This window comes from Cinclus cinclus, chromosome 29, assembly GCF_963662255.1.
Source record: "Cinclus cinclus chromosome 29, bCinCin1.1, whole genome shotgun sequence".
NCBI classification, from domain to species: domain Eukaryota; kingdom Metazoa; phylum Chordata; class Aves; order Passeriformes; family Cinclidae; genus Cinclus; species Cinclus cinclus.
Window position 1 is genome coordinate 3,475,248 of NC_085074.1, and position 27,139 is coordinate 3,502,386.

Genomic DNA, 27,139 nt, shown 5'->3' on the forward strand with positions numbered 1-27,139 from the left:
GGTCAGCACCCACAGCTCTCCCAGCATGGCTCCAGAGCTGATATTCCTTAGAAAATTTTTGAGGGAAAGGAAAACCAATCTTTTTATCACTTGAAGATGGAGGAAGATAGGTTTAGATGGGATATTGGGAAGAAATTCCTCACTGTGAGGGCAATGAGGGGCTGGGCTGGAATTCCCAGAGGAGCTGTGGCTGCCCCTGGATCCCTGGAAGTGTCCAAGGCCAGGCTGGAGCACCCTGGGATGGTGGATGGGCTTTATTTAAACCAAACCTTTCCAGGAATTCCACGACCGGATCCAGCATTGTTTGCTGAGGTAAATCAAGTTTCAGGCATTTAGCAAAACATAAGGATTTTGCAGCAGAAAAAATCCCACCCAAAGCTCCCCTGGAAGTGCTGATGAACAGGAGCAAGTCTGATGCTCACTGTGACCTTCCTTGCTTAATAAAGCAATATATATATTTTTAATAAAACACCTCAGAATGTCAAGATCTGGTTTCTTTAGCTGCAACAGGGTTTTTAAAAATTGCGTTTGCTGCTCAGATCAGATGGGGGGGGGGGGAACGGTGTAGAAAAGGGCAAAAAAGGGGAAGTAGAATAAGGGTAAAAATGGTAAGGAGAAAAGCAAAGTTTGCTTTTTTTTTTCTTCCCCTAATGGAGGGTAGGAAAACAAGGACACAAACACTGCCAGAAGCCTGACTCGTGTGAGCTGGAGAGGAATCCAGCATCCTACACCTGCCAGCCTAATTTATATTTTAGATAAATTAAAAAAAAAAATTAAAAAAAAATATATGTAATTAAGGAAGGGTTTTTGGAGCCGCAAAGGCCGTGCCATGCGGGCAGGCTGGGGGTTGTCAGTGCCACCTCCCGTCAGCCGCGCCGCACTGCACAGCCACGGAAATCCAGCTGGAAAACCGGGATTGCATCACCCAGCCCTGCTCCAACCCTTCCCCTCGGAAAAATCCTGAGCCAGCAGCGCTCCCACCCCTCCATCCCCCACCAGTAGGGAGGAATTTGCTGCCGGAGCACGCCTGGGACCCTCCATCATTACAGAATATATTTTATTTATGGAATTTTACAAATATCTGTACAACGCACGTGACATTTTAAGTTAACGCTCTTTTGCTTCGGCGCACCCTCTCCTACAACACCTGAGTTATAATTGAAATACTGAGATGGAACTTGAGCTTCCAACCGGATGAGGAGAAGGAGACACGGATGAAAATCCACAAGGAGCTCGTTTTGGGTGGGTTTCCATCCCTTTCCCACTGGCAGGTGCCAGCCTGCCCAGCCGGGAACAGGAGCTCTCCTCGGTGGCAGGGCAGCTTTGTTTCTCAACCCCCTCATCCCAAATCTCCAGGTTGCAGATTTCTCAGGAATCAGGGATGAACTCGAAACGAGAGGACGGTGGACTCGTGATTCCCACAGTGAATCCTTGCTGGTTCTGAGGAAGCCAAGCCCTGCTCTCTGCCACTCCCCAGCTCTTGGGGACCTCCAGAGGGGACAAATCCCTCCATTTCCCCCTGTCCTCCCCATGGAGGCTTTTCCAGCGGGGATGCAGCTCCAGTGCTCTGTGCTTTCCAAGTGATTCCTTGAGAGAGAGAGGAGAGGGCACCTGTGCCAGTGAAAGGACTCAGATTTTCCACATCGAGTCAGTCAGCTGGGGCTGTGGCTCTCTCAAGCAAGGAAAATGTTTCCAATGCTGCTTTCATCCTGGAATCAGCAGCACAGGGAATGCCTGCGAGGTGCTGAATGATAGCTTGAGCCAGCACAGGCCACACTGCTCTGTCCCACAGGGAAAGGTGACTTACGGTGACAATCCACAAGAGACACCACACGGGACAAAGTGGAGCCCGTCTCTCCTTGAGGGAATCACCCAAGGACCATGTGGCACCTTCAGGTGAAGGGTGATCCCAAAAAAGGCTCCTCTAGAAGTTGATATTTAGGTTTGGGGTGCAGGACAAAACCAAGAGCCAGGGGCTGCTGAGGGGACAAATGCCCAGACTAGAAAAGCCAGCGAGTGCAGGTGATGATCCACGAGGATCCTGGCAGTGCCAGAGGCCATGGGCTCCGTGACAGCTGTTGGGAGCTTAGGAAGAACATCACCCAGCTGGGAACTACAGGAATTCAGGGAGTACAGCAATCCAGCCAGGGTACAACACTGCCAGGAGGGCTGAGGTCCCTCTGTCCTGCGATGAGCAGGAATGGCAAACCTGGCACAGCCTCAGGTTTGCTCTCCTCAGGGGGGGAAGGGAAGGTGTGGGAGCCTCAGCTCCAGCACAGTGCCACCACGGGCCACCACCCTGTCACACCCCACACACCTGCACAGGTGGTGAGTGAAGGAAGACACTTCACAAACACTTCCAAAGCACCTGCAGCTCTGCTCCATCTCAACCCAGGGCCAAACCACGAGTGACTCCCCTGAATCCACGTGGCCACGAGCTCACACCAGCTACAGGACGAGGGGTCTGGGGGCAAAAGGGGTGCAAGGAAACCTCAAGCAACACGGGTGGGGTGGGCAACCTTATCAATATGATAATAAGTAATTCACCTAGTGAATCTGGGGAACGCCAGCCTGGAGGCAGAGCTGGGAAGTGTCTGGAACACCCTTCTCTGGCTCCTCCCTAAGGCTGGGAACACACAACCTAAAGAGGTTCACAGTCTGAGTTTCGCTTTTAAAAACACCCCCCACCCCACCCTGAATCTCAGCACTGTTTAAAAACTGGTGGCTGCTCCCAGGTGTCACCATGAGTTCGGACAGAACCTGAGGAAAACTCCCTGGGATGGAGCCTGTGGCTGGGCAGGGTTCAGCTCTCATCCCCTTCTCACCAGACCTCATGGAGGAGTTGGGATTTGCTCCCAATTCCCACAGCATGGACTGAAGGAGGGTCAGGGCATTCTGGCAGGCTTCTCCCAGCAGCCCAAGTGTCACTCCAACCCAGTTTAGTGTCCTCTGCTCTGAGCACTGACACCCAAAATGTGCTTTAAAACCCCTGCCCTCTTCACCCCGCTCTTGCCAGGGCACTGTCCAGGCTGAAAGGGAACAGAAGCAGTTGGATGATGGTGCCATTGTGAACCTCCTCATCCTCGGAGAGCACAGCTCTGAGGGCTGGCTGGTGGGGAATGCTCTGGGAAGGGTCTGTCCCCATCTGTCCCCTGACCCAGAGGGGTCAGGACAGCATCATGTCCCATGGGAATGCTCCGAGCACAATGAGAGGAGCAGCATGGCTGGAGCAGCTCCTGTCTCCCGATTCCATCCTTCCTGGGAGAGGTGAGGAGAGAAGGAATATGACACTGGAAAAAGTCAGGTCAGTCCTATGAGAAGGGGAATTCCACTCTCCTCAACCTTAAACCAGAAAAAAAAAAAAAATCCATGGAACAGCTTTCAAAGCAATGTCTCTCCTGTAGTGTGACGTCAGTGCCCGCACAGGTACCGTCGTATGTTTGCAGCAGGAAAGAAAAAAACAAAAAAAAAAAAAAAAAAAGGAAAAAAACCTTCCCCACAAAAAAACCCCAGTGAAAAATTGGATCAGGGCTGCAGCTCAGGCTGGTCCTACCCTATCTGGATCTGTCCCGAGTACATGGTGAGCAGCACCATGATGGTGAAGCCTGTGAGCAGCCCTGCATTCTGGATGGCGAAGGTGATCAGGGCGCTGCCGTTCTGCTCGTCCTCCCGGCTCACCTCGTTCATCTCAGGGAACTGAGGGGGAAAAATTGGGATGGCAGGGCTCAGTGACAGCTCCATCCTTCCTCAGCAAACATTCACCCCCTTCCCATCCCAGGGATTTCAGCCAGGCAAAGCAAAACAGAGATATCTGCATGTGCCAAGGGGATAGAGCAAACCCCGGCATGCCTGCAGGCTGAGGACAAGCAGAGCTTTTCCTAGGAAGAAATCCCAGGGGCTCAGGATTTAGGGCTCAGGATTTACCATGTCAGCCAGTGCTATGTACAGGAACATCCCTCCAGCCAGAGCAAAGATCCAGTTGGCAGAGAAGTGGCTGCCGGCCACGATGCCAAAGGCCAGGCCCACGTAGCAGCAGCAGGCAGAGATGAAGTTGAAGAAGAGTGCCTGGCGAATGGTCATGCCAGCATTCAGCAGGATCACAAAGTCCCCTGTGGTAAAAGAAGATGGGAGGATGAGGAGGGAAGGCCTGTCAGCAGCATTGGGATAGCAACAACTTGAATTCACAGAATTCTGGAATATCTCAAGTTGGAAGGATCAGAGTCCAACACGACACCCCCAAAATCACAGCATGTGCCAGCTCAAGCGTGGGCTCCTTGTGGCTGCTGGTGCTGGGCACTGACCATCACACTGCCCCTAAATTTGGACATTCACACCTAAACCTGCTTCTCCTTCACTGACCATTCCACTACTCCTAAATTCAGACATTCATACCCAAACTCACCTCCCCCCTCAACTACCCCTAAATTGGGATATTCACACCCAAACTTGTCTCCCACTCACTGACCACAGCACTGTCCCCAAAACCACACATTCCCACCCAAACCTGCGTCCCCCCTCCCAAACCGAGGTGTTGAGGCTTTTTTTTTTTTTGTCTTCAGATGCCTCCATCTAAATTTAAACCTCAGACATCATATTACCTCGTTATTTTTAGAGCGGCAATTACTCAGCGAGCAGTTTACAGCCCTCCCTTTCCAAGAGCATCACTGTTTATCCCACCCCAAATTTGCCTTTCTGGATGGAAAAAAGACAAATCCAAGGAGTCACATACCCAGCTCGTGTGGGAACTCCTCACAGAGTATGGCCACGGAGGTGCTGATCCCCTGGAACACGGACACGGTGAAGGAGGCACCGATGGCCAGGCCATCAATGAAGTTGTGGAGGCCATCACTGAGGGTGATCATCCAGGCCAGCGTCCCGATGTCCGAATACCTCACCTCCTTCAGCCAGTAGCACGCGCTCTGGGAGGCCTGCAGGTCCTGCCACGGCACCCCAAAACAGCCATCAGCACCCCAGTGGGGTCACTGATCCCTCCTCCAGATGGGAAAACCACCCCACTACTGATTAAATCCACGCAGCAGAGCTGTTTGTTCCCATCACACAGAGAGGATTTGGACTGCAGAACTGCTTTTAATTGACAGGTGGGATTTTGTCCCAGTCTCACCTGGACAGAGAGGGAGCCCACCACAGCCTTCTCATCCCCGGAGGGGGGCTTGCACTCCAGGTCACTGGTGATGTGTGGGATCATGTGGTCCAGGTCCCCATTCTGCAGCTTCTCTGTGACCCCCTCCTCCCGGTCCTTCTTGGAGGGCAGAGCCTCGGGGCCGTAGTGGCTGTGCCCGTGGTGGTGCTGTGGGATCAGGGCTGTCAGTCATCCTGATATTCCTGCTGGTTTCCACCCCACCATCCCAATATTCCTGCTCTTTCCCACCACACCATCCCCTGCTCTGCCTCACCTGGTCCTTCTGCTTCAGGAGCATCTTCAGGATCTTCTCAGTGAAGAAGAAGAGGTAGAAGCCCCCAAACACCACAGCAGATTTGGAAACATAATAATCTTCCTGAGGGTTGAATCCAAATGCCTGCAGGCAGGAGGGGACACAGGAAAGGATGAGGAGCAGGCCCTGGCAGTGTCCTTCAACTGCCTTTGCCCCTGGGGTGACACTGGAGGGGTGACACAGCTCTGAGCTCTCTCTGAGGAGCAGCTGCTTTGGGGACAAGCTCAGAGAACACCTTTGTGCACCTTTAATCTCCCTCATTCCCTCATCCTGGCTGTGCCCCAAGGCATTGGATGCAGCACCTGCACTGGGGCAGGGATGTCAAAACCAGGTTCTGCTCTGCACAGGGGACCTGCCTCCAGGGCTAGAAAAAGCCAGAAAAGGCAATAAAACAACAATTCTCTGCTTGAAGCAGACTGGGGATCGCCCTGAAGCAATTCCTTTCCAAACTCCAGCTCCGAGGGACTTCCAGCCCTCCATACCTCACTCTGGGCTCCCCTCCGATGCCGCCTTCCCTTTCTCCAGCCAGAAACAGCCCCAGAGAGAGAGAGAGAGAAAATCACAGACCCACCAATCCTCTCCCTACCTCGGGAATGAGCTGGAAGAGGGCGTTGGAGTAGAGAGTTCCAATCGCCAGAGCTATGAAGTAGAGGAGCAGCCGCTTGTAAAAGGTCTTCTTCATGAAGGGCACCACGCTGGCTCCCACCAGCGAGCACAGGGAGATGACGGAGACGCAGAGGAAACCGTAACCCCAGACTGGCAGAGCCAAACCCACCCCGGGAGATGGAAGATGGGAAGGGACGAGATCAACGTGGGGATGGGCAGGGAAGGAATCCACACCGACAGCACAGAGAGAGGAGGGAGGGAGAGAAGAGGACATTCATTAGTGATTGTTGTTCATCTGGCGCCGCCTCCAAAGGGCGAACCCGGCGCTGAGCGGCTTTGGGAAAGTTTGGTGATCTCAGCTGAGTTTTTGGCAGCCAGGCCATGCCCCAGCCAGCCACCAGCTCTGCTCTGTGGGTCATTCCCAAGCCACAGAGCACCTGGGTCCCCCGAGCACCTCGTACGCTCCATCCCTGTCCTGCAGCCGGATCCTGCTGGGATGCTCCGGGTGCTGGCGGGGCTGGAGCGTACCTCCAACATTTCAATTCCTGGCAGATCAGGAATTAGAGGTGCTTGATTTCTATGTCCAGCAAATAAAAGTTGCAATTCTGGAGCTGAAAAGGAGTCTTAGAAAAACATTTCACAGCACGGATGAGGAGTTTGCTGCCTGGCAGTAAAACAGGCAACACCAGGGGGAAAAACCCACTGGAATTTTAAGGCTGGATGTACCAAATCCAGCTCATCCTCTGAGGAGGCACCTGGACCACTGTTCCAAAGGTTTCCAATCCAGGTGGACTTATTCAGCTCCAGAACTGTGCAATTACAACACAATTAATTTGCGATATTTCTGTCGGTCCCATCAGAGCACCAGGAAACCTCAAGGAAGCCAGAAGCCTTGTGGGAACATCAGGCTGAGAAATCAGGTACGGGGGAGAAAAAAAAAAAAAAAGCAATTAAAGGATTTGTAAAAGTTGGCTGATTGCAGAGGAAGCCGGTGCTCCTCCAGGCTGTTCTCCTTGCTTTTATATGGATATTTGATTATATTTTCATGGATATTTCACATTTTTCTCCCTCTGGCTCACCCCACAAGCGTGGCTGAGCACATCCCTCCACGGGACAAACTCCTGGACGCACAAAACAGGAGCAAACAGCTTCTCCCAGCACATTCCCAATCCTCAGGGATGGAGGACACTGCGGGTTTCCTGGCGCTCAGAGGGGTGAGAAAAGCCCTGCGGAGCCCCTTGAGCCAAGCCCTGAGCCTCGGGTGACGAGGGATCGGATCGATTCGGCGGGGTGGAGGCAGAGAGGGCGTCCAGGGAGCTGCCCCCAGAGATGGGAGAGAGGCAGGGACGTTCTACCGCACCTCTGGGATGAGCTGGAAGAGCGCGTTAGAGAGCAGCGTGCCGATGGAGAGCGCGATGAAAAACAGGAGCACCCGGCTGAAAAAGGCCTTCTGGGAGCACGGGACGATGAGGACTCCGAGCAGGGAGGCCACGTTAATCATGGACACACTGAGAAAACCAAAGCCCCACACTGCGGAACGAGAAGAAACGAGGGCCAGACATTACCGAGGCTCTTGGAGAGCCCGGACACGGGCAGGTGGGAAAGGCTGGCTCCGGGGTTGCTCCCCGTGCTCCAGATGCTCCAGCTGCAACAAAACCATCGTGTTTGGTGCAGGGAAGGTGGGAATGAAGCCACTGGGTTTCTTGGAAAAGGTTTTCCTGAGCCAGCCCCAGCGTGGGAGATGCTAAGCTGTGCTCAGGGCAGCTGATCCAAGACCTTGGGCATGGCTGGGACTGGGATAGGGAGGAGCTGGTTGAGCATCCAGCAGCTCAGGGGCCAGGTCACCCCCTCCCACCCACAGGAACTCACAGCAGAGTCCCCTCCTCATCCAGCTATCCCGGAGGCACAGAGGTTATCCCAGCAAAACCACGGCACAATCCACAGCGAGGAAAGCTCGGTCAGGATTCCCAGCTGCTGGAGGCAGGGAATTCCCAGGAGCGGGAACTGGCTGTTCCTCGTGTCCCCAGGCTCCATGCCCAGGCCCAGGCAGTGCCTGTAGCCCCCCGCCAGCACCCCAATTACCTTCAGCTGAGCTGGGCCTGCTCTCCTCTGTCTGCTCATTCTCCTCATTTTCCAGGTTTTCGGAGGCGCAGGCCCCCGACTCCAGCTGCTGCAGGATGGTGGGGCAGAACTCCTTGAACTCGCTGTGCCCCACAGGGGAGCCCTCGCTCAGGTTGTGGATGGCAAAAAGCTCCACGGAGCTGAAGCACTGGGGGAGGGAAGGGATAGAAAAGAACCTTGAGAACCCCATAGCTCCGCAGGGAGATTCCAGGGAAGTTTTAGGGGTTCACAGGGAGGTTTCTGGGGGTCCCCTCCTTACCCGGGAGAGGTTGAGGCGCTGCTGAGGTGTTTGGGAGACATTGGCGTGTCCCACTCCCACATCCAGGCGGTTCAGGAGGGCCTTGAGCTGCTTCAGGCTCAAGGTCTGGCTCTCCCCGTAGCGCTGGAGCAGATCCTGCAGGAAGGAGGCTGCGGAGACTGCGGGGCTGTCCCTGCCCGCCCGGACCCGCGGGCAGGGGAGGAGGCAGAGCAGCAGGAGCAGGCAGCAGCTCCGGGGGCCCGCGCTGGGGATCATGGTGACTCTGGGATGCTGGCAGAGAAACCACACTGCTGTTGGCTTTGGCATTCCCAGCGCTCCAACCACGGCTCCTCTGCCCCACCGGATGGATTTATCCCCAGGGAAAGGGGGAACGGTCCTGGAAGCAGTGCTGGAAGCACACAGATCCTGAGAGGACTCAGCATTTTTCCACAATCTTTCTGTGCAAAATCGCCCCCTCCTCCTCCACCCTGAGCCCCTCACTCACCGTGGGGAGCTGCCAGAACACGGCTCCCAGGGTTTCTCCAGCTCCTCAGCACCTCGGGGACCCTGGGAAGAGCAGGATGGTCGGGAAGCAGGCAAGGCTGTGCCAAAACCCAGCTGTGCCAGCCCCAAATCCAGCTCTCTGGGGGGTGAGGAGTCACGCTCCAGCTCTTGGCCACACGTGGGGTCCCCCTCAGCGTCACCAGGACTGGGACACAAACACCTCCAGGACCTCAATGCCAGCACTCGGAGGAACACGGGAGCCCCGAGGACAGAGGTGGCCTGTTCATTAGGTTATAATTTAACCAGGATAATTACCATGAACCGAGTGCTTCCCTGCTCTAACTGTAGGTGCCTTTATAGTGTTTGCCCAGAATTAATCCTTGCCCTCTCTACCCCTTTCGTATGTGCTGAGAATTGATAAAAGAGGGGTGGCACAGCCCCGGGGTGCAAAGGAAGGGGCTCAGGGAGAGGAGGGGATGCCAGGCACGATCTGCACGTCCACCTTGGGAGGTACCCAAGAGCCTGGAGCTCAGGCTGCCTTCCTGGGAAAGCTTCCCTGAAAGGTGGATGGCAAATTTGGGATTCACAAGGAGAAAACAAAAGTCTGCTGTCTCCATCAATGCAGCAGCCATCCCGATGGCAGAGTGGGGGTCCAAGCACTCCTCCTGATCCCCCTGGCTCCCAATTCCCAGGGGCTCCTGGTGCTCCCGACCCAGTCCTGGACACCCTGCAGTGCCTGGCCTGCGCTGACAGCTCACAGGCTCCAGTCTCTTCCAAAAACCAGGACGTTTTTGAAGCCTGGCCAAGCAATTGTTCCAAAAATAACCTGAGGCCAGGATTTCCATGCCGAGGGGCTGCCAGGGAACCGTCCAGGACCCCACTCTCCCTGAAGGCTCCCACATTCCCACAGGTTTTACCAGCTTACCACCACTTTGTGAGCTTTGTTCTCCGGGAGGTTTTAGCCTCCTCCTGCCAGGGCTTACCTCGGATGCTTTGACTTAACCCCTCTCCTCCCAAAACGAGGGAGGGAACCCATCCAGAGCGGTGCTGGTGCTGGGAACACCCTGTTGGGTGGAGGGGACCAGAGGGATCTCTGCCTCTTCAGCATCCCTAGACCCTTCCCCTGCCTCCCTATCCCAATCCACCTTTCCAGCTGGGTCCTCTTGAGCTACACGCAACATCCAGGCCACCGTGACTCCCACAGGTGCTGGCACACAGCCCACCCTGCCAAAGGTTTGTCCCGCTGCCCTTCCCAGCCCAGTGCTCCCCATCTCCCCAGTCCTGCCGGGAGCCGTCCTGCTCCCTGCACCCGGCCCGTGCCAAGGCACGCAGCTCTCTCTGCTGCCAAAAGCCCTCCTGGGGGTTTCTCCCAAAGCCGGGCTTAGCCGGATACACCCAGGGTGGAAAACCGGACCTCAGCTTTCCTCCTGCTGCCAAAGGAAAGGCAGGAACCTCTGAGCGGGCAGAGCCGGGCAGCAGCCGGAGCTGCTCAGGCTCGCTCCGTTTTAGGGCAAAACGAGGTGAAGGAGCCGCCCCTGAGGAAGAGAAGGGCCCAAAAAGAGACATCCCGGGGGGCTCCGACCTGCTGAAATCCCAGGGCAAGGGCAGGAAGGTGCCGAGCATACCCAGCCCAGCATCTCGGGACAAATGGGATGCGACAAACACCAAAGAACATCGACCTTCGTCATCCCCAGCGCCAGCTGCGACCCCCCGGAGCCCCTCCGCTCCATGACCGCTACCTTCAAGGGCGTCTTTCCACCGGGATGCGCTCCCGGAGCCCGGAGCCAGCGCCTGACCTACTTTATCGCTCCTCGGGATGGGGCACGGGGACAAACCGCTGCCCGGGGAGGGATGTGCCCGGGAGCGACGCCCGGTAGCCACGACAGCACAACGCGGCTCCCAAGGCCAGGCGATCTCTTCGCATCTCCCTGGGCTTCACTTCCCACCAGAGATCATCGATCCCGGCCGCAATCCACACATCGCTCCCTCCCCCCCCCCCCCCGCTCCAAGCGGGAAGGTGACGCCGGGAATAAGAACCGCTGGCACAGCCGAGCATGACCCCGGCGACGTCAGCCCCGCGCCAGCCGCTTCCCGAAATCCCGCGCAGGGACGGCTCGCTGGCGCAAACCTGGAGGGGAAGGGGGGGCAGCGGGGGCTCCCAAAATTCCAGCCCCCCCCCCCCACTCCCCGCTCCTGTCGGGAGCCACCCCGCTCCTGTCGGGAGCCAGCGGGGCCGAGCTCCTTCCGGAGCAAACGCCGCTCCCTGCACGTGTCCTGCGGCAAGGAGGGATTCCAGGAGCACGGAGGTTTTTTCCATGCCCTGCGACTGGTCCCGGGGCAGGCAGCCGGCGCGGTGCTGGGTCAGGGACACCCTGGAGGTTTCGGACAGTGTCTTGTCCTTTCCTTTCCCGTGATCCCAGCCCGCAGGCCCGGGCAGATGGGCAGAGAAACCAGGAGATATCCCGGGCATCCCACCCCACATGGACCCCCCCGAGTCCTGCCCAGTGCCCCCCTGGACCGGAGCTGCTACTGCCCCCCGATCCCTGCCCCATCCCGCCCCACTCTCCACCCCACCGCCGCTGCCTGGTCCCAGAGTTTCCACTGGTGGGGCCAGACCCCATAAGTGGGCCCTGTACCCCCAAACTGAGTCCTGCACCTCATAACGGGATCCTACACCTCAGACCCCACTTCTACCTGCACCCTCACCTGCTCCAGACCTCAGGGGCTGTCCCAAAACGAGCCCCCATTGCTGCCCCCAGGACCAGTCCCAAACCCCACACAGCCGCTCCCTGCATCCTACATCCATCCCTGCATCCCCCATCCCCATCCGGGGCTCGGGGCCGGCCCTAGCCCGCTCCCCTCGCTCTGCTGCCTCTCTCCCCGAGCGGCCCGTCCCCGCAGCCGGTTCCCCGTCGCACGGCAGGGCTGCCGTGCCTGTCCCGGTCCATCCCGGTCTATCCCGGTCCATCCCGGTCCTACCTCCGCTCCCGCTCCCGCCGCCGCCGCTCGGGGCCGCGCAGGGCGCATGCGCGACCACGGGCACGGGGAGCGCACCCATTGGCTGCCCCCGCCTCAGGCCACGCCCCCAGACCACGCCCCCTCCGCTGGGCATAGCTGGGCACCCCCCCCCCCCAAAAAAAAAATCTCATACGGGACCCCCCCAAAAAAATCCAAGCCCCAAAACCTCGTCCAGGACCCCCTAAAACATCCCAACTGGGAACCCCCTAAAAAGTCCCATCCGGGAACCCCCAAAAATCCCACCCAGCATCCCCAAACTGCCCCAAAACATCCCCTGGGATCACCCCAAGCTGCCCCAATGCCCCCCCCGGGGCAGTGGACTCCCAACCAACCCCAACCACACACCCCCAGACTCCCCAGAAATCCACCCCGGGGGTATTGGGACCCCATGGAACCCACTGAACATCCACCCTGGGGGCACCAAGACCCCGAGGACCCCTCCAAGGACCACAGGGACCCCACAGACCCCCATAGGGGCACCACACAGACCTCCCCAAGTACCCTTTAAGGGCACCCCAAACACTCCCTGGGAGCAGTGACCACCCATCAACCCCATCCCAAGGGGTCACAACACCAAAAATCCCCTGGGGTGGGGCTGGGGGACCCCAGGGACCCCCTGGAAAAGCCTGGGGGTGGCTCAGGGGGGACAAATCCTGGCAGCCAGACCCATCCCGGCTCCTCTGCCTGTGCCAAGGAGCTGCCAGGGATAAGGAAAAGGCTGAGCTGGGACAGAAAAAACTGCTGGAGGTGGTGAGGCAGAGCTGGGGGACCCCCAAAACCCCCAGCTCAGCACCCCCAGGGCCAAGATTTGTTCCTAAATCCCATCTCAGCCACGGCTGCCAAAGTCCACCAGGACTGGCAAATAAACAGGAATAAATGATTAACCCAGGGCACAAGGTGACAGCTCTGGTGGCACTGCTGCTGTGACCCCCCCCCTCAGTGTCCCCTGCTCCACCCTGGGACACCCCAGGAATGAGAGGCAGGATGTGGCCAGAAAAACTGCCCCCCCACCCCCCCCAAATTCACCAGGGAGCAGCTGCCAGCAACGATTTTATTGGAATGAACAAAAAAAAAAAAAAACTGGTTACAGCAAAAAGTCAGGGAATTCCAACTTCTCCTGACTAAGGCAAAAAAAAAGCAGCTAAAATAGGTGAAAACTCAAACATCTCCCTGGGGTAACGACCTGAATCCATAAAGAATTCTCCTTGGAAAACCAGTGACTCCTCAAGGACAGGAGAACCAGCCAAACTGAAGCTGGTTTGTTCAACAGCAGTTTGAAAAAGCCCAGGGGGAAAAAACAAAAAAACAACTTTATAACCTATGGAAATGCAAGAAACTGGGGGGAAAAAAGCCCCCAAAATCTTTGGGATTTACATCCAGCACCTGCATAGGGACGAGCTGTGAGAGCAGCAGCACTTTTGGGGTTCATTAATTCAACCCCTTTTACTGGGAAGGCTGGAAACCAGCAGGATGTTCCTTTGGTGTCATCCCCATGGTGATAATTCCCAAAAAACCCACAGCCCTGGGATGCTGCAATCCCCAGCATCCTCTAAACCAACAAACAAAGAATAAATTAACACCCAAACAGGGAATTCAGGAAGATCCCCCTTGGCAGGGAGGGGGGGGACAAACAGCAGCGGGTGGGGAGCGGAATTCCAGGTGCAAACCCAGTTTTCCCCATTCAATCCCAGTTCTCCAGGTCCTGGCAGGTTAAAGGAAGAAGAGCTGCTCGCTGAAGTGGGCACTGGGCTCGTGGTGCAGGACCTGTCCCACCAGGAATGCCAACTTGTGGGCGTATTTGCAGGGAGCAGGGACACGGATGGTGCCTGGCCAGTTCCAGTACAGGTGACAGAGCTTGAAAGTCAACCTGGGGACAGGGAGGGAATTGGGATTTGGGATTCCTGGGAATGGGGATGGATCCAGGTCCCTCCCAGAACCTGCTCCCAGGTGTTCCTGCCCTTAGGACAGAGGGAACTGGGATTTGGGATACCCAGGAATCGATCCAGGTTCAAATCCCTTCCAGAACCTGCTCCCAGGTTCTTGGCACAGAGGGAATTGGGATTTGGGATTCCTGGGAATGGGGATGGATCCACGTCCCTCCCAGAACCTGCTCCCAGGTGTTTCTGCCCTTGGGACAGAGAGAAATGGGATTTGGGATTCCTGGGAATGGATCCAGGTTCAAATCCCTTCCAGAACCTGCTGCCAGGTCTGTTTCTTTCAAAGGTTGGGAATGGGGTAAACCAGGTGTGGGATCCATGTCCTCCCAGTTTAGCCAGTATGAGCAGCAGGCTCAGCCCAGTGCCTGCACAAGGACCTGTCCCCCCTAACTGCAGATTTACTCAAAAACCCCAAATTTGGGGGGTACTGTTTGGGTCCTCACCCCGACACGAGGCTGCTCTTCCTTCTGTGGGATATTGGGGGGCTCTGGGATTCCTGCCCTTTCCCCTGAATGATCCTGGGGGTCTCTCCCCTTCCCTCTGGAGGATTTTGGGAGGCTGCAGGATCTCAGGAAATCTGTGATTCCTGCCCTTCCCCTGGATTATTCTGGGGGTCTCTCCCCTCCTCCAGGGAGGATTTGGGGGGGGGCTGTAGGAGCCCTACCCTTATCCCTTCAGGGAACTGGGGGGGCTCTGAAATCTTGGGCAGCTGCAGCAATCCCTGCCCTTCCCTCTGGAAGATTTTGGGGAGCTGCAGGATCTCAGGAACTCCTGCCCTTCCCCTGGATGATTCTGGGGGTCTCTCTCCTCCTCCAGGGAGGATTTTGGGGTGCTCAGGACCCCCCCTTACCTCTGGAGGTGCTCAGAGCTGAGGTTGGCCGTGTTCCACATGCAGATGTAACGTGTGGGAACGCTGCAGCCCTGCCGGGAGTGATGGGCCAGCAGGAAGAAATCCTGCCTGGGAGGGAAAAATAAACCCCAGTCTGATTTTTTTTCCCCACCCCAAAATAAACATTTTTGCACCTCAAGGTGCCCTGAACCCCAGACTGGGCTTTTTTTTTTTACACCCCAGACTGATAGGTTTGAACCCCAAGGGTTTCATTTTTGCACACCACAGGGATTTTTTTGCACCCTGGGATGGTTTTGTAACCACTTTTTGTTGTTGTTTTTTTTGTATTCAAGGTGTTTTTACACCCCAGAGTGTCTTATTTTGTAAAAACAATGAAGTATTTTTACAACCACTCTTTTGCACCTTGGGGGGCTTTTACACACCATTTTTTACACCTTGGCATGGATTTTTTCCAACAACCTGGGCTATTTTTTACAACAATTTCTTTGGCACCCAGGGAATTTTTTTGCACCCTGAGGCTCCTTTTGCACCATGGGCTATTTTTACAACCATGTTTTTTGCACCCTGGGGTGGTTTTACAACCCTTTTTTTCACACCCAGGGTGGATTTTTTCCACCAGGGTGGATTTTCCCCTCTGTTTTTTTTTTTTTTTTTACACCCAGGTTATTTTTTTTCCCCAGGGGTGTTTTTTATCCCTCCCCAGGGTGTTTTTTACCCCATCCCAGTTCCCCCAGCCCCAGCTGTGCCTCTCACCAGCCTGAACTGGTGATGCTGTGGTCGATAACAGTGCCCAGGGGAGGGGACACCATCTCCTCTCCTGTCAGGCAGTAGAAGTTGGTGCTCAGCTGCTTCTGCACCACCACCACCACGAGGCTGGGCTGGTAATTTTGGAAGGTGTGGAAGCTCTTCTGGAGCTGGGGCACCTCATATTTGAGCACTGTGTCCAGCTGGGAGTCAGACACCCCGTCCCTGTACACCACAATCTTCATGGGCAGGGAGTGGTTCAGCTGAGGGGGTGGGGGGGAAAATGGTGAAAATCAGGTCATTCTTAACTCCCTGCCATGCACAGGATTAGCTGAGGGAGGTGGGGAAAATATTCCCTGGTCAGGAGAAATTTGGGTGTTCAGGGATGGAGCTGGGAATTTAAGCCACACTGAGTCCACCCCCCCACCCCCCCCAAAAAAAATGCAGCTCGGGGTGGGTTTGGGGAGGGCTCTGTTTGCATTAATCACAGAATTCCAGATTGATTTGGGTGGGAAGGAGCTTTAAGATCATCTCAATCCACCCCCTGCCATGGGCAAGGACACCTCCTGCTATCCCAGGTTATCCCAACCTGGCCTTGGGCACTTCCAGGGATCCAGGGGCAGCCACAGCTTCTCTGGGAATTCCATCCCAGCCAGGAATTCCTTCCCAATATCCCACCCATCCCTGCCCTTTGTCACTTTGGAGCCATTCCCTGTGTCCTGTCCCTCCAGTCCCTCCTGCCCAGCACATTCCCAGAGCCCAGGGCTGATCTTGCAGCACCCACAGAGGGATGAGAAAATAAAACCAAAGAATCCTGGAATGGTTTGGGTTGGAAGTGACTTAAAACCCATCCCATTCCATCCCCTGCCATGGGCACAGACACCTCCCCCTGTCCCTGGGTGTTCCAAGCTGGACTTGGGCACTTCCAGGGATGAAGCAGCCACAGCTTCTCTGGGAATATCCCAAGAGCTGGGATTTTTCCTGGCCCCTGCCCTGTCACAGGCTGCTTTTCTCACACTGGGGACAAGGGACAGGCCTTTGGGAGCTGTAACGTGGCACTTCCCTCTGAGCAAACTGCTCCCGAGGCACGTTCCCGAGATAAGGATGAGCTGTCCCGGCTCCACATCCAGTCCAAAGGCTGCCAGGGAGGTTTGCTCCCCTGCACGTATCCAGGCTGGAAGTCTGGGAGGCTTTCCCTTTGTTTGGAGGGAATGTGGAACCACAGGAGGGTGGTTTTTAGTCAGCCTCACCTCGTAGAAGCGCTTGAGGGCTTGGGAGAGGCAGAGGCGGAGGCTGTCGGCGATTTCCTGGTGGGGCATCTGGAAAACCACCTTGGAGTACCACTTGGTGAGGATGCTGGGGATGGAATGGGAATGAGCATCAGGAACCCTCCCTCTCCAGAACCAGGCAAAGTCCACCAAGGTCTTGTGCAACCCCAAACCAGCCCTGGCTCAGCATTCCCAGCCCTTTCCCCAGAGATTCCCAACACAAACACGCCTCACTGAGCACAGCAGCTGGGGTAGAGCAGCATCCTCACCCCATCCCGGCCAAGGAAGGGGATTTTGGGATGGGATATCCTGCAAATCCCCAGGGCAGAGCAGGAAAACGCCCTCCCCCCTTTCCCAGGAAGCCACGTACTGGTTCATGCTGGCCACGAAGCCGATGACAGAGCGCATCCCTTGGCTCCTGCTGTGGTAAATGTCCATGCCCACAACCATCAGCTGCTTCTGGAGAGGGGGGAAAGAGCTGGGATTTAGGGATAATGGAGCAGGGGAAGGCAAGTGGCATTTAATGAGAATATCTATGCCCACAATCGTCAGCTCATCCCAGAAAGGGGGAAAACAAGTGGGATTTTGGGATAATGGAGCAGGGAAAGGCAGGTGGGATTTAGGGATAACATCCATGCCAACAACCCTCAGCTGCTTCTGGAAGAGGGAAAAACAGCCAGGTGGGATTCAGGGATAAGTCAGACACCTCCAAGCTCAGATCCCTACAGCTCCAAGGGATTCACACACACCCAAGAGAAGCCAATCCCGATTCTCCAGCTGGTTCATCCAGCTTGTGTCCACAATAATTCACCCCACTTCCAGAGCTTCCAGGCTCATCCCAGGCCTTTTCCCAGTGTTTTCGTGCCTTACCAGTGGGATATCAACCCCCCAGAGCTGCCCGCCCAGCTTGCAGTTGATCTGCAGCAGAACTTTCTGTACCACGCTCCTGATCTTGCCAGGATGGCCTGTGAGGGATTGGGCATTGATGACCTGCAGAGAGGGAAAACACAGGGAAAAGTGAGGCTGGAGACGGCCAAGGATTCCCAGGAATGGGGGAAATGGGAGCTCCAGCCCACCTGTGAGGGCACTGGGGTCTGCACACAGCAGAGTTTCTTGATGGCCCCGTAGATGTCCTCCCGGCTGCTGGGGATGATGCACAGGAGCAGCTGCACCTTGTCCTGAGGGGAATCATGGAATTGTTCAGGTTGAAAAAGCCCTCCTGGATCACTGAGTCAAACCTAAGGTCACCAAGAACCCACGTCTCCAAAGTGCCACATCCACACTTCCAGGGATGGGGACTCCACCACCTCTCAGGGCAGCCCATTCCTGTATCTAACAACCCTTTCCATGAAAAAATTCCTCCTGGTGTCTAACCTGAGCCTCCCCTCACATAGCTTGAGGCCGTTCCCTCTGATCCCATCCTTTGTTTCCAACCCCCACCTGTCTTCACCCTCCCGTCATGGATTTTTTAGGGAAAAGTAAGATTCCCCCAGAACCTCCTCTTTTCCAGGTGCTCTCATCCCACCTTCCCAATGATCCCTCAAGGATGTCCCCCACTCCTCACCTGACTTCCCAGAGAACTCTGGATGGTCCTGACGTAGGTCTCGATGCGGTCATCCCGCAGCTCCTGCACCGTGGGGTGTCCCACCTGCATCCCCATGGCCCCACAGCTGCTCCTCATGGCTGCCACCAGGTCCTTGGCCAGGTGCTGCAGCCGCTTGGGATAGATCATGAGCCAGGAACTGATGGAGATCTGGGAGAAAAGTCAGGATAGGCCACGGTTTGGGAGTGTTCTGCTCCCAATCCACGCAGCACATTCCTGTTCGGGAGAGGAGAAACCTACGGAGCACAGAGGGAAATTTGGGAGAGGAAAACTGGGCCTAAAGGAATCTAGAGTACAGCAGGGAGCTTTGGGAGAGGGAGAACTGGGAGAAGGAATTCAGGCCAAGAGGAATCTGCAGCACAGAGGAGAATCCAGGAGAGGGAAAGTGGCCCAAGAGAAATTTGGATCAAATTCCATCCAATAGCTGCATGTGAAAGGCTCCCTCCACCCTGGGATGAGGTGGGAAAGCAGACACCACAGCCACATACCTCCAACTCCTTCGGAAAAACAGGCTGGAGCGCAAATCCAACATAAACAAGGGAAGGGTTTGTGCTGGAAGCTGCTCAGCCAGAATGCCAGCGCTCAGGAAAACCCATCCCAGCTTTCCCACCAAGGGGAGGCTGATGCTCACCACGGTGATGGGCACCTCCTTCGTCACCTCCCGGTGCCAGCTCAGGTCCTCGGCGGGAAGGAAGGAGCGGTGCCGGAGGTTGATGCGCTCCACGGGCAGGATGTGACCCTGGGTCTGGGCAGGTGGGATTTTTCAGAGCTGCCTCCACTGCCTCCATGGCCAGGGGGAAGGCTGGCAGCCCTGCAGCCCTTACCCTGTAGATATCCGTGTCCAGGCACAGCCCCCAGCGCTCCAGTTCCTGGGAAGCTTCTGGAGTGTCCCGGATACGGCACAGGAGGCTGGTGAGGCGCTGGTAGTGCTGCTGGGGGCTCTGGATCATCTCCCACATCACCTCCTGCACCAGGAACACCCAGCAGTGAGGGAGGGCTTGGGGCTCCTTCCAAACCCTTGGGAATGCTGGGAATCAGGGGATGAGACAGGCTCTGACCTTCAGTATTCGGCTGTTCTTGCGGAGGTCGGAGAGCCCGGTGAGGAAGGTGAGCTCTGGCACGAGCAGCACCATCTCCAGCTGGTGCTGCAAGGAGGGACAGGCACTGTCAGCATTCCAGGGATTGGGAATCCCTGCCCTCCTCCTAGAGGCTGGGAATCCCTGCTCTGTCCCTCCAGGGGCTGGAGGAGCCCAGAGCAGCCCGTGGATCTCCATGCTTGGCTCACCCTCCCCTTCAGCATCTGTTTCTCCTTGGGCCTGTGAACGAGCAGTGGTTGGTCCAGTTCCCTGATGGTGATTCCATAGGTCTTGCTGGAAAAACACCATCGTCACACAACCCTGGAATTTCAGTTTGGAACAGATCTTGCAAAACACCCAGTCCCAAACTCTTGCTGCGGGCAGCGAAACCTCCCCGCTCCTGCTCCCACACCTCGGATCAACACCAGGCGTGGAGCCCCTCCCATTCCCAGGGGATGATCCAGCAGCTCCTCCTCACCTGTAGTACTCCACAAAGGTGGTCTCCTGGCCACTGGCCAAGGTGAAAGTGTCCTTGGGGGTCTTGTCCCAGTCGATGTCATCCACACGGTAGGTGCGGTTGTTGTAGCGGGTCATGACCACGCTCCCCACCAGCTGCTTGAGGCACTCCTCTTGGAATGTTCTCTGGTTCTGCGAGTGGATGGTTTGCCTGGGGAAAAGAGGAGAGGCATGGAATGCTCCCTTCCTGTGCTAGCCCAACAGTAAAATTGGCAAAAAAAAAAAAAATTTTAGCACCCTAGTCCCCAAAGCTTTTGGGGTGTTTTTTTTTTTTTTTTTTTTTTGCTGCCTTTCTCACATCACACTCAGGATGGACTCGCTGCGGATGATCTTGTGGGTGGCGTCCACCATGAGGAAGAGCCCCCTGTCCTTCCTCCGGATGCTGACGGCATATCCTGGCCAGATATGGAGGCTGTGTCCAGAGGGAAAGAGGCCTGAGTTAACCCAGAGCAGCCAAGGAACACCCAAAACTCAGGGACTGATTTCAACTCCTCGGAACAGCCGTTTCAAAACCAGAGCTGACCTGGGAAAACTTCCCAGTTTCCAGGGAAACAGGGATGATCCTGTGGGAAGGAAGGTGCCAGCACCCACCTGTATTTCTGGAGAGTGGTGGCCTGGGCAGGCTCAAAGAAATGTCTCCCAACCAGGCTCATGTTTAAGATTTTCATCACCCTAAGGAAGGAAAAAGCAGGAAAAGTAGGACTGGATGAGGATTGGCAGGAGGAATGAGGAAAGCTCCTCCCTGGAGCTCGGGAAGGGTCTCTTTGGTCTCTCACCTGCGGAACACCACGCTGTAGAAGGGGATGCACAGATCCGAGCTGGGTTCCAGGATTTTGGTCATCTGGATGTTGATGGTAATCTCCTCCCCACTGCACTTCCTCTGAGCCTTCAGGCTGACCTTTGCAGGGCCAGAGGGAGTTCTCCCACCTAAAACAGGGGTACCCCTGTACCCCCAAACTGGGTGAGACCCCCCCACCCCTTACCTTGGGGATCTGGATGGGCAGGAAGAGGATGGACCCATCAAAAGCCATCACGTCCCCGGTCACGGCACGCTGCTCCTTCAGCATGGCAAAGCGGGCACTCCTGCACTCCACCTCAGGGCTGGAGGTACACAGGGGTTTTCTCCCTCCACTGACCACCCTACACCTCATCAGCCCCCCAAAAATCCTCCCCGAAGGTGAAAACACAGAGCTTTTTGTTGTGCCGGGACCGCTCCACTTCATGGCAGGCCTGGACAACAGGAAGGACACAGAAGGCTCTGCCTGGGGACACCCCAACCTCAAGAGGCTGTGGGGGACCCTCGAGGGGCTGTGGGGGACCCTGGCCCCCCATTATCACCTGAAGGTCACGTGGTACTGGTACACAGCTTCGTTCTGGCAGTGGATCTTTACAAAGTTCAGCCCCACGGGGACGGCAGTTCCCTTCACCACCGGCTTCGTCCCCTGTGTCCTGCAAGGGACAGGGGCTCAGCACTGACCCAGCAGCTGCACCTGGACCCCAAAATGAGGGGCTGGGGGCATCACTTACAGCTTGGCAGCAGCTGGGGGGGCCGCTGAGGTGGGCACAGGTGTCAGGCAGGGCTGGGGACTGGGTGGGCACAGGGTGGGTGCAGAGGTGACTCTTCCAGGCTGGGTGGGCAGCGCATCCCCTTTGCTTTTCCACAGGATCCTGCATCCCAAGGGAGGGCTGGGGTGAGCCCTGGCACACACTGGGGACGGCCTGGCTGCAAACACCCAGCGATGACCCAAACAGCCCCAAAATTCCCTCTATTCCTGCCCCACAGCAGGCTCAAAACCCTAAATTTTTTGGGATAAAGGCATAGGAGAGACAGAGAAGACAGGGAAGACAGAGGGAACAGGGCAGCAGGGGGGGAACAGAGTGGATGGAAAGCGAGAAGGAATTGGGGCAGAAAATAGAAGGGACAGGGAAGATGGAAGGGGCCAGAAGGACCCAGAGGAAGGTGGGCACTGAGGGCTTAGAGGTGTGGGGGACTCACTGCCCGCGTGTGGGGAGTGCCACCAGCGCTGCCCCCTTGTCCTCCTCCTCCTGCTGCTGCACCGGGCCGGGCGGAACCGCAGCCGGAGCCTTCCCATCACCAGCACCGCCCCGGCCTGTGGGAGCAGAGGCACCGTGAGCCGGGGAACGGGGCTGGGCTGACCCCTTCCACCCCCTCACCACCGGCACCTACCGAGAGGCCTCTCCAGAGGCCGCTCATCCAGGCCCAGCCCGCGGAACAGCGCGGGGAACGGCGACGAGGCGGGTCGGGGCTGGGTGGGACCGGGTGAAGATAAACGAGGGGAGAAAGCCGCGATCCCACGGAGCCCCCGCGCCATGGGGATGGCGGTGCCGGGCCCGGGGCCGGGCCGGGGCCTGGGCTGGAAGAAGGGCCGCAGCGGATCCATGGCCGCCCCGTCGAGGCGCGCGCCCTGGGAGCCGCGGCCACGCCGGCGCTGCCGCCCCGAGCGCAAGCGCGGCCCCGCCCACGAGCGGACGCGGCGCTGATTGGGCGTCCCCTGAGGCCACGCCCACCCCGCGGCTCCCCCTGGCGGAGGAGGCGTCGGCGAGGAGGACAGCACGCGAGGGGAAGGGGCGTGGTTAAATATGGAGCGGGCGTGGTTATGTAAATTAGGGCGTGGGCATGACGGGAGGAAAGGAAGCTGCGATGGGGGGCGAGAAGGGGTGGGGGATAATAGAGGTTTGGGGGCAAAATGGGATGGGCAGGGTTGGGTTAAAATGGAATTCAGGGGGGTAAAATGGGATGGGATGGGATGGGATGGGATGGGATGGGATGGGATGGGATGGGATGGGATGGGGCAGGGGGAGGGGTTAGACGGAACTGGATGGGTAAAATGGGACAGGAAGGTGGGGTAGGATGGGATGGGGTTGGGAAGCAGGGGTAATATGGGATGGGGAGATTGGGGTGTGATGGGGCAGGAGTGGGGAATAATATGGACTTGGGAGGGTAAAGTTAGATATGGGGGGGTTTAAGATGAGGTGGAAACAGTGGGGTTTAAGATGGGATGGGGAGATGGGGAGGTCAGCGCAAGAGGGGCAAGTGCAGGCCCAGCCCTGCCCAGGTGGTTGTTGCCCCTCATCCCTGCTCCCTGCCCAGGGGCTGGTGGCACTCAGGGAGCTCTGGCTCCACGATGACAGCCCTGTCACCCCCCAGGACAGGGTGGGGGGGGTCACCCACTGCAGCCATGCCCAGGGACCCCAAGGCCTTGCAGGGCTCAGAAGAGGTGACAGCACAAGACTGAGCAGCCCCACACAGGGCAGAAAAGAGGTTTTATTCCAGGTTTTTTCCCCAGGACATGTGTCCTGCTCCCACCAGCGTGTCCACAAGAGCTGGGGGACACACCACGGTCCCATACATCCCGAGATCCCCGTTTGGCACTGGGGGGAAGCCGCCGGTTTGGGGGACACAGCTGGACACCGTGCAGGGCTGGAAGGAGGTGGGAGCTCGCTCTGCGCCCACACCTGCACGAGCCCCCTCCCCACATCCCAAAGGCACATCTGGATGGGCTGAGGGTCCATCCCTGGGGGCTGGGGGGGCGGGACCCCCTCGGCTACCGGTGCCGGTGCTCCAGGAGAGCCTCAAAATCCGGGGAGCAGACGAGCTTGTGCCGCACGTGGCCCAGCACAATCATCTCGCCCGTCCGGTTGTCCCCGATGCCGACGGACACCAGCTCCTGTTCCATGGGAGAGAAACACCCATGAGCAGCCCAACGGCACAGGAATCCCTGGGAGATTCCAATGCTGAGCCTGGAGATGTCCCCAGAGGGGTCCAGCAGGATCCTTCCCCACCGTTATCACAGGGAAGGGATGCTCAAGAGCCAGCATGACCCTCTGGGGGTTATTTTGGGGTGAAACCCCTCAAATGGGATCTCAGTGTCCCTTCCATACCTGTAGGAAGGAGCAGGGGGTCCCCATGGTCACATCCAGGGTCACCTTGCCCAGCACCAGTTGCACTTTGCCCGATTTTCGGATGAGCAGCTTCCCCACCTGTCCCTCGGGGAGGTCAGCCAGGGTGCAGATGTTCTCTGCCTGCTTCGCCTCCTGCCATGGCACAGAGGGATTGGGATGACACCAAGGGACTGGAATCACAGCACAGGACTGGGATCACACAGTGGGATTTGGATTGGGGTCACCCCACAGGATTGGGGTCATCCCATGGGATGGGGGGGACAGCACAGGATTGGAGGAGAAAGGACACCATAGAATAGGGGGATGACACCATGGGATAGGGGTACATCATGGGATAGCAGGGAAGTCACCATGGGACTGGTGGAAACACCATGGGATGAGGGGGGAGACACCATGGGATGGAGGGACATCACAGGGAGGGGGAACAATCTTATGGGCTTAGGGGAGATGCCACCACAGAAGGGGAGTGATCCCACCCTGGGATGAGGAGAGACCCCCACCTGAGAGCTCCTACCTGGCTCTTCTCCTGCTTCACCACCACCACCTGCCCATCCTCGTTGTGCAGCTCAGATTTGATGGGTTTGGAGTCGTGGGTGGGGGGCTGGCCGGGCAGGGTGTCGGGGAGCTGCAGGAACACCAGCTCCTCCTCGCCAGCCAAGCTCAGTCTCTGCAACAGCTCGGCCGCCGACACATCCTGTGGGAATCCAGGGGGGCCCTTGGGCTGTGCTGGCTTGGGATCCTCCTCACACGGCTCTTCCTTCACTGCAGAGGTGTTGAGTGAGCACAGAGAAAAGGGGGACACCCCCAGCTTGTCCCCGCTGTGTCCCCAGCCCAGCCCAGCCCACCTTTCACTGCTGGTGGATCCAGCTCCATCTTCTCCTCCTTGGATCCAGGGAGCCATGGCTGGGTGTCCTCCTGCTCTGCCATCTCCTCCTTGAACAGCCACCCCGAATGGGCCAGGGGCAGCTGCACTGGCTTGTTCCGGATGTCATTCTTCAGCCCCGGGTCATCCAGGAACTGTGGGGACAGGCAGGGGACACTCAGCATTGTCCCAGTGACACCAAAGCCACCCTCCTTCCATGCCCACTGACATCGTCCTTCTGCAGCATCCGCAGGATCTGCTTCGTCTCCTCGTCCGTCTCCCGCTTCTCCTTCTTGATGTTGATGATGTGGGAAGGGCCAAAGTCGGACATGTCCACGGTCTTGTCCCAGGAGCCTGCTAGGGGACACAGGAGCAGCCCAGGGTCACCCCAGATAGGGACTCCCCCCCAAAAAATAACAGAGGGAAGCTCCCATTACCTTTCTTCTTCATCATTTCAGCAGGCCCCTGCTCAAAGATGGAGTGGGACTGGATGACCTCGGGCCGGCCCCGGCCCCGGCCGTGCCCATCCCGCTGCCGCTCCCGTTCCTTCTTCTCCTTCTTGACCGACACGTCCTCCCGGGGCCTGCGGGGCAGGCAGGGGGCACATCACCCCCAGCCCTACCCCAAGCCCCTCCCAAAACATGGGTTTTTTGGAAGGAACCTCTGGACATCACCCAGGGATATTTGTGTGGATATTTAACACATTTCCATGGATATTCAGGATATTTGTATGGATCAATGGGATCCCCTCTCACTCCTCCCTTCTCCAGACCAGCTCAGCCCAGTTCCCACACTCTCTCCCCCTCAGAGATGCTCCAGATCTCAAATCATCCCTGTGCCCCAGTTTTCACACACGGGGACCCCCATGCTGGCAAATCCCCTCCTGCCCCCTCTGGAAACAATCTCAAAGCCACTCACTCCTCCTTGATCTTCCTGCTGATGATGTTGGGGGTGAAGGTTTTCTATGGGCAAGAACAGAGAGAAAAAGTCATTCCCAATACCCCCCCCCGACACAGGGTCTCTCACCACCCACCCCCAGCCCGGGGTCCCGAAAGCCTCTCTGAGGCAGGACATTGGGTGACCCCAATTTGGGGACAGTGGGGGAAGGAACTCACCTTCTTGACACCGCCCAGGGTGAGGTCTCGGGAGCGGATGGAGGGCAGGCGACCTGGGCTGAGGGGGGGGGCTGCGGGGCGTCTGCCCAGCACCCCTCGAGCCCCCGGGAGCCCCGGCCGGAGGCTGCCCGGGGAGCCGGAGCTGCCAGAGCCCCCCTCGGCCATCCTGTGGGGAGGGGGTACGCTCAGGGACACCTGGGGGGGCTCGGTGGTGGTTACTGCACCCCCAAATAGGGCTCAGCCATACACACACCCCCATAATCAACCCCCTTCACCCCCAAATAGGGTCCACGTGTAGCACCCTCCCCAGGGGAGTCGTGTACCCCCCTGCACCCCCAGGATCCATTTGTGTCCCCCTCCCCAGGGGTCTCAGCCCCCACGATCCCCCTGCTCCACTACCCTAAAGTGTCTCTGTTCCCCCCCATTCCCCTCAGGACTCTCTTGCCGCCACACCCCCGTTACCCACTCACAGCCCCCTCCTCACAGGCCTCAGATCCCCAAGACCCCCCTGCGCCCCCTCCCAGGGGTCTCAGCTCCCTCCTTGTCCCCCTTTACCCACTCTCACCCATCTCCGCAGCATTCCCACCCTCTTGTACACCCCCAAACAGGACCCACTCTCCCCCGCTCCCCAGGGGTCTCATTACCCTCCTCGAACCCCTCAGGACACCCTCGACCACCCAAAAACCCTCCCCCCCCCACCCGCCACGCCGCCCCTTACCCTGCCCGGGCAGCCACGGGCTCGCTGCCCCCACTGCGCATGCGTCACGCACTGCGCGCCCTTCCTGAGGCGACGCTGCCGCTGCCATCTTTACTGAGGGCACGGCGGGTTTGGTAATGAATTGCCATCTTTGTGGTTGGCATTGCCCAACGCTATGTGAAAGCGGCGGCGCCATCTTTGTGACGGGCAGTGCCCGGTTCTCAGAATTGGGCACCGGGGGCAGCGCTGGGGGATATATTTTTAGGGGGTCGCTCAGCCCTTCATTTAACACCCTCACGGGATTCCTGCAGTGCAACCACTCCCTCAAGCTCTTTTGCAGCCGCACAGCCAGCCGGGCACCCTCACAGAAGGGGTTCATGCGTGGGCACCCCCTTGTAGCAATTGGGGGGCAAGGAGGTTTTTGGGGTGTTCTCCCACCCGCCCATCCGAAAAAAAGCTTTTTCCTTCCAAGAATGGTGTTCACTACGTGCAAAACAAAAAGTCCATCCGTCCGGCCCCCCCGGGCTCTGCACCCCTATTCCCGCGGGGGTCCTGTGTGGGTACCAGCATTCCCACGCCCCTCATCCATCCCATTTTTGGGGCCGGG

The 27,139-nt window shown here is 57.5% G+C and overlaps 3 protein-coding genes across 5 annotated transcripts; all 3 read right to left on the bottom strand.

The window, feature by feature from the left end:
* Positions 1-2,853: 2,853 nt before the first annotated feature.
* On the bottom strand, positions 2,854-8,703 carry SLC39A14 (solute carrier family 39 member 14). Its single transcript, XM_062510625.1, has 8 exons — positions 8,440-8,703; positions 8,142-8,328; positions 6,040-6,209; positions 5,415-5,537; positions 5,123-5,308; positions 4,730-4,937; positions 3,925-4,109; positions 2,854-3,696 (listed from the first exon to the last, which is right to left on the bottom strand). The coding sequence occupies exons 1-8, from the start codon at positions 8,692-8,694 to the stop codon at positions 3,550-3,552; spliced, it is 1,461 nt and encodes a 486-aa protein (XP_062366609.1). The 5' UTR covers positions 8,695-8,703; the 3' UTR covers positions 2,854-3,549.
* Positions 8,704-13,026: 4,323 nt separating this feature from the next.
* PIWIL2 (piwi like RNA-mediated gene silencing 2) lies at positions 13,027-22,336 on the bottom strand. Its single transcript, XM_062510552.1, has 21 exons — positions 22,123-22,336; positions 21,931-22,045; positions 21,462-21,602; positions 21,273-21,383; positions 20,918-21,035; positions 20,711-20,832; positions 20,526-20,606; positions 20,233-20,346; positions 19,897-20,085; positions 19,628-19,712; positions 19,401-19,487; positions 19,167-19,307; positions 18,974-19,087; positions 18,304-18,492; positions 17,816-17,917; positions 17,610-17,729; positions 17,110-17,198; positions 16,722-16,827; positions 15,481-15,734; positions 14,728-14,835; positions 13,027-13,807 (listed from the first exon to the last, which is right to left on the bottom strand). The coding sequence occupies exons 1-21, from the start codon at positions 22,334-22,336 to the stop codon at positions 13,651-13,653; spliced, it is 2,757 nt and encodes a 918-aa protein (XP_062366536.1). The 3' UTR covers positions 13,027-13,650.
* An 866-nt stretch (positions 22,337-23,202) lies between these two features.
* POLR3D (RNA polymerase III subunit D) lies at positions 23,203-26,574 on the bottom strand. 3 transcript variants are annotated; one of them, XM_062510627.1, is made up of 9 exons: positions 26,554-26,574; positions 25,836-26,001; positions 25,639-25,682; positions 25,158-25,303; positions 24,950-25,074; positions 24,704-24,875; positions 24,373-24,620; positions 23,838-23,990; positions 23,203-23,623 (listed from the first exon to the last, which is right to left on the bottom strand). In XM_062510627.1, exons 2-9 carry the CDS (start codon positions 25,998-26,000, stop codon positions 23,501-23,503), a joined length of 1,176 nt encoding a protein of 391 aa, XP_062366611.1. In that variant the 5' UTR covers position 26,001; positions 26,554-26,574; the 3' UTR covers positions 23,203-23,500. The 3 variants fall into 3 exon arrangements, with proteins under 3 accessions (XP_062366611.1, XP_062366610.1, XP_062366612.1); XM_062510626.1 differs by having other exon boundaries at positions 24,950-25,077; XM_062510628.1 differs by having other exon boundaries at positions 23,496-23,623; positions 23,838-24,028; positions 24,950-25,077.
* Positions 26,575-27,139: the final 565 nt, after the last annotated feature.

What these genes read in the sequence shown, in the direction of transcription:
- SLC39A14 (XM_062510625.1), bottom strand. Translation starts at nt 8,694, where the DNA reads ATGATCCCCAGCGCGGGCCCCCGGAGCTGCTGCCTGCTCCTGCTGCTC. An exon ending in AGCGCCTCAACCTCTCCCGG is followed by an intron (nt 8,329 to 8,439) that starts GTAAGGAGGGGA and finishes TCCCTCCCCCAG; the next exon opens with TGCTTCAGCTCCGTGGAGCT. An exon ending in TGGGCTCCCTCTCTGTCCAG is followed by an intron (nt 4,938 to 5,122) that starts GTGAGACTGGGA and finishes GTGCCGTGGCAG; the next exon opens with GACCTGCAGGCCTCCCAGAG.
- PIWIL2 (XM_062510552.1), bottom strand. Translation starts at nt 22,336, where the DNA reads ATGGATCCGCTGCGGCCCTTCTTCCAGCCCAGGCCCCGGCCCGGCCCC. An exon ending in CCCCCAGCTGCTGCCAAGCT is followed by an intron (nt 21,384 to 21,461) that starts GTAAGTGATGCC and finishes TGTCCCTTGCAG; the next exon opens with GACACAGGGGACGAAGCCGG. An exon ending in AGAACAGCCGAATACTGAAG is followed by an intron (nt 19,308 to 19,400) that starts GTCAGAGCCTGT and finishes TTCCTGGTGCAG; the next exon opens with GAGGTGATGTGGGAGATGAT.
- POLR3D (XM_062510626.1), bottom strand. Translation starts at nt 26,000, where the DNA reads ATGGCCGAGGGGGGCTCTGGCAGCTCCGGCTCCCCGGGCAGCCTCCGG. An exon ending in AGCAGGAAGATCAAGGAGGA is followed by an intron (nt 25,304 to 25,638) that starts GTGAGTGGCTTT and finishes CCTGCCCCGCAG; the next exon opens with GCCCCGGGAGGACGTGTCGG. An exon ending in TGAAGCAGGAGAAGAGCCAG is followed by an intron (nt 23,991 to 24,372) that starts GTAGGAGCTCTC and finishes GTGCCATGGCAG; the next exon opens with GAGGCGAAGCAGGCAGAGAA.